General features: G+C 35.4%; 1 protein-coding gene across 1 annotated transcript; it reads right to left on the bottom strand.

The window, feature by feature from the left end:
* Positions 1–87: 87 nt before the first annotated feature.
* LOC109222410 lies at positions 88–2,011 on the bottom strand (the record flags this gene model as incomplete). Its single annotated transcript, XM_019386771.1, has 2 exons — positions 88–1,825; positions 1,904–2,011. Coding segments are annotated over 2 exons (333 nt in total), but the record flags the coding sequence as incomplete, so codon positions are not given.
* Between the last annotated feature and the right edge of the window lie 1,708 nt (positions 2,012–3,719).

The following is a 3,719-nucleotide window of genomic DNA, read 5'->3' as shown; positions in this document are numbered from 1 at the left end:
TCTGTCAAATTAGATATTCAAGTCACATTTTACCTTTTTTATTTATTTAAGTATATTTACTTTTCTGATGAGAGATCCCTTTTTCGACAAGCTTTCTCCATGAGAAGACTTAGTCCTTATAAAGAAATTGAATAATTGCTTTGTCTACTCGTTCCTTTTCGGCCAAATACATAACCGGACCCTTAAACTTGGCCATTATTTTCATTTAGACACCTTATCTAAAGGAGTGACCTATTGAACACTTAATGTTGATTGAAAATGTGTCTATTAAACACTTAAATGGAAACTCCTCACAAAAAGGTAGTGCGTGAGTCTCAAACGCGGTAATGCTATAAAGAAGCCAATTATGAAATGACCTGTGGACAAAACTTTCCTGGCAACTCCTTCTCGTCTTCTTAATTTCACCATGCCCACCATTTTATTTCTCCATTTCCCCACATATCTAATTACACCTTAAAAATTATTATCAAATACACGGACGCTAATTAGTGATTGCCTAAAAGAAGTTGAAGTATGTCTATAATTATAAAAATCTAAAACTCCATAGAAACTCCTGCTTACCCTTTCTCTGAACAAAGGATGTACAAACCAACGCTAAAAGAGCTTTTTCTCCAGATGGGTGAAATTTGCAGAAAGAAATCCATAATTTGCTTCTTGTTTCGCCTTTTTGTTCTAGTTATCCAAAATAATATCTCCGGAAGTGGAGTGATGGAGTTGTTTGTATATGAGTGCTCTGAAGGTGGAGGGTGGTGGTTTTAGAGAGAAAGAGGGGACTGATTGGTGTTTCTTATGGTGGCCGAGTCTCAGCGTTGGTGGCTAGGATGGCGGTGACAAGAGAAAAGATGAGAGAGAAGAAGAAAAAAACAAAAAATAAAAACTTACTCCTACTATGTTTCTTCACGCTCTCACAAGGAGTGCAATATACGCACACTGCCATGTCAACAGTGTGTGTCTAATTGACACATTTTCAATCAAAATGAAGTGTTCAATAGGTCACTCTTTTAGATAAGGTGTCTAAATGGAAAAAATGGCCAAGTTTTAGGGGCCATCTATGTATTTGGCCGTTCCTTTTCTGATAGGTTATGTCAATGTTTTTATCTCTCCGGAGCTTTTTCATAAGCTTCACCATTAAACCAGATATAGAAGCAAAATGAATGAATTGGCTTTTCATTTAGTTTCAGTATTACACTAGATATGCAAACAAAACAATTGAATGGAGCTTTGTCTCCCTCTCTTCCTCTCTCCCTCACTCTCGCTCTCTCTACCTCTCTCTTTGAAGAAGGAAGCCCCTTCTTTCTACTTTGGTAAGTTAGGCAAAGGGAATTTCAGGCGAAGGATGCCAAAAGCAAAAGCCATCCAATTTGAAAATTTAAGCAGAAAACTGTCAGATATTTTTTTTAACTACAACGGAGGCTCTATTTATTTTTGCTGAATTAAAGAGAGGTCCAAGTAATTGCCCCAGAAAATTCACTATTCGTTAAACCAAACCAGAATTGTATTGTTCAGTTGGAATAAAATTGACTGGCAACTAGACAAACCCTGGTGAAAGGATTAAAAAGTTTCTTCTGGGCCATCATAACATGAAAGTGGACAAGCATTGTTAGGCACACATCACAAGTGGTAAAGAAAACGCACCTGGATTTAGATCACCCCCAATCTCCTTATCTAATTTATCAACAGAGCTAATGGCATTTTTACATCTGCTCAATATAGCGTCTTCATCAATTTGACCACCATACAGCATCTGATAACTTGAAACTATTTTGTCAAGGGCATCCCCAGTTGAGTTTCTCCGCAAAGAGTGTGATGAGAAAGTTCTATCCAGCTTCAAACATATATAAAAAAGAATAAACAACAAAAACAGGTTCAACAACAAAAGACCAGGATGAAAAGGGAGACTTACCACTTTGACTCCACTATGCTTTCCATTCCCAACATGCTTCCCAGCAAACTCTTCCTTCAGAAGCTGCCCTCGAGAACCAAATACTTTTCTCTCCTCCCAGATAGTGATCTAATGTTTCAGAATTAAATAGAGCATAAGATAGGCACCACGGCAGTTCCACAATGCAAGTCACATTGTAAAAAGATCTATAAACTCTACCCAGGATAAATGATATGATATTGTAAGCAATTTTTCATCCAATGTTCATCATACTATTCAGGTTAATATTCAAAGTGTGGCTAATCAAAGTTAAAATTCATGGCTACGTGAATTACGATCACTATAACCTTAGTTAAAGATTGCAATGCATATCTAAAATATAAGGAGAACAGCTTGCAAATCCTCCATATAATTGTACCCTCGTGAAAATGAAAATGAGATAGGGGAATCATCCTGAAGATGTCGCATAACTAAGTGCTAGAACCAACATCTATGGTCTAGAACAAGGTCAACTGCGGAACAATTCAAGAAGAGGTAACCAGGTGGGCATTCAATATCATCAATGCAATTCCCTTTCTGGTTCTCTTGAAGAAACTTCCTTTCAGAGCAAGTATTTCAAGAGTAAGAGAGGTGAACGTAGGGAAATTTTTTTTTTTTTTTTTCTCGAATCACCAGAACAGATAAATCCAGTAGTAAGATAGGTGAATGTAGGGAAAATCATTGGCTTTTTCATTTTAAGGAAACTGTCATTTTCATATCTGACCAACAATCATATACTCCCTCCACCCCAATTTATCTGACACTTTGCGCTTATTAAAATTCAAATTAGGTGAACTTTGACCAACATTTTAAAATGTAATTTTCATCATATTGACATAAGAAGAATTGTAACTTATAGTACTTTTCGTATAGTTTTGGAAATCCAAAATTTTAATTTTAAAATATTGAGTTGATCTAATCCAATTTAGCTTCGAAAATTAGTCAAATTAACTCTCAAAAAGCGAAAAATGTCAAATAAATTGGGACGGAGGGAATAGCAGAAAAGACTGTTGCTTTCAACTCCACACGTTTGTTGGCGGCAATAACTGTTTTGAAAGGAGAAACTAAGCCACCATGTTCGACTCTTATAAAAAATAAATGTCACGCTTGCTTTCTACAACTACTACTACTACAAATGTTACTTCAAAAAGCAACGGAACTAGTATAATTTATTGCAAAACCATATGAAACAGAAAAGGCATTGACCGTGCTCCTACTAATACAAGGCAAAATACTTAAAAAGAATCTAAAACTTGAGCAGCAACTTAAAAATAAACAGTTGATAAATAAACCTAAAATCACATGGAAGTTGTCTTAAAAACCTATGATCATCAAAATCAATGTAGACTTAGCAAAAGATAAACATAATGGAAGCAAAAAAAACATATTGGCGGTACCAACTAGTTGTGATCAAAGCTAGTCAAGATGGTAAGCTCAAATTAAGTTCAGTAAGTGCTAAGAGTTGGTTGGAGATTTATTTCTCAAAAAAATGTAGAGAACCTACAATTAAATTACCACCAATGACTAATTACTGGAATGAAAAACGTCCAAATTGAGCCAAATGGATAGTGAGGAATCATATAACAGGCCCTTAGTAGCTTAGAATTGTGTTATAGCAGTTGTTATTGTTTTTCCAAAAAAAAAATCTAGGTCTAACCACAAAAAGAACTGAATCACACAATAAGTTGGATAACTTGGTTAATACTTTTTGCAGAAATCTTTGAATTTCATACTTAGCAAACTGGATAATGAGACACTTCAATAATGGGCTTGCATATGAGGCTTCAAGGCTCTAAGC

The sequence above is a fragment of the Nicotiana attenuata genome, unplaced genomic scaffold (genome assembly GCF_001879085.1).
Source record: "Nicotiana attenuata strain UT unplaced genomic scaffold, NIATTr2, whole genome shotgun sequence".
In the NCBI taxonomy this organism is placed as follows: domain Eukaryota; kingdom Viridiplantae; phylum Streptophyta; class Magnoliopsida; order Solanales; family Solanaceae; genus Nicotiana; species Nicotiana attenuata.
Note: the sequence above shows the minus strand (reverse complement) of the source record. Positions and strands in the feature narration are given on the sequence as shown.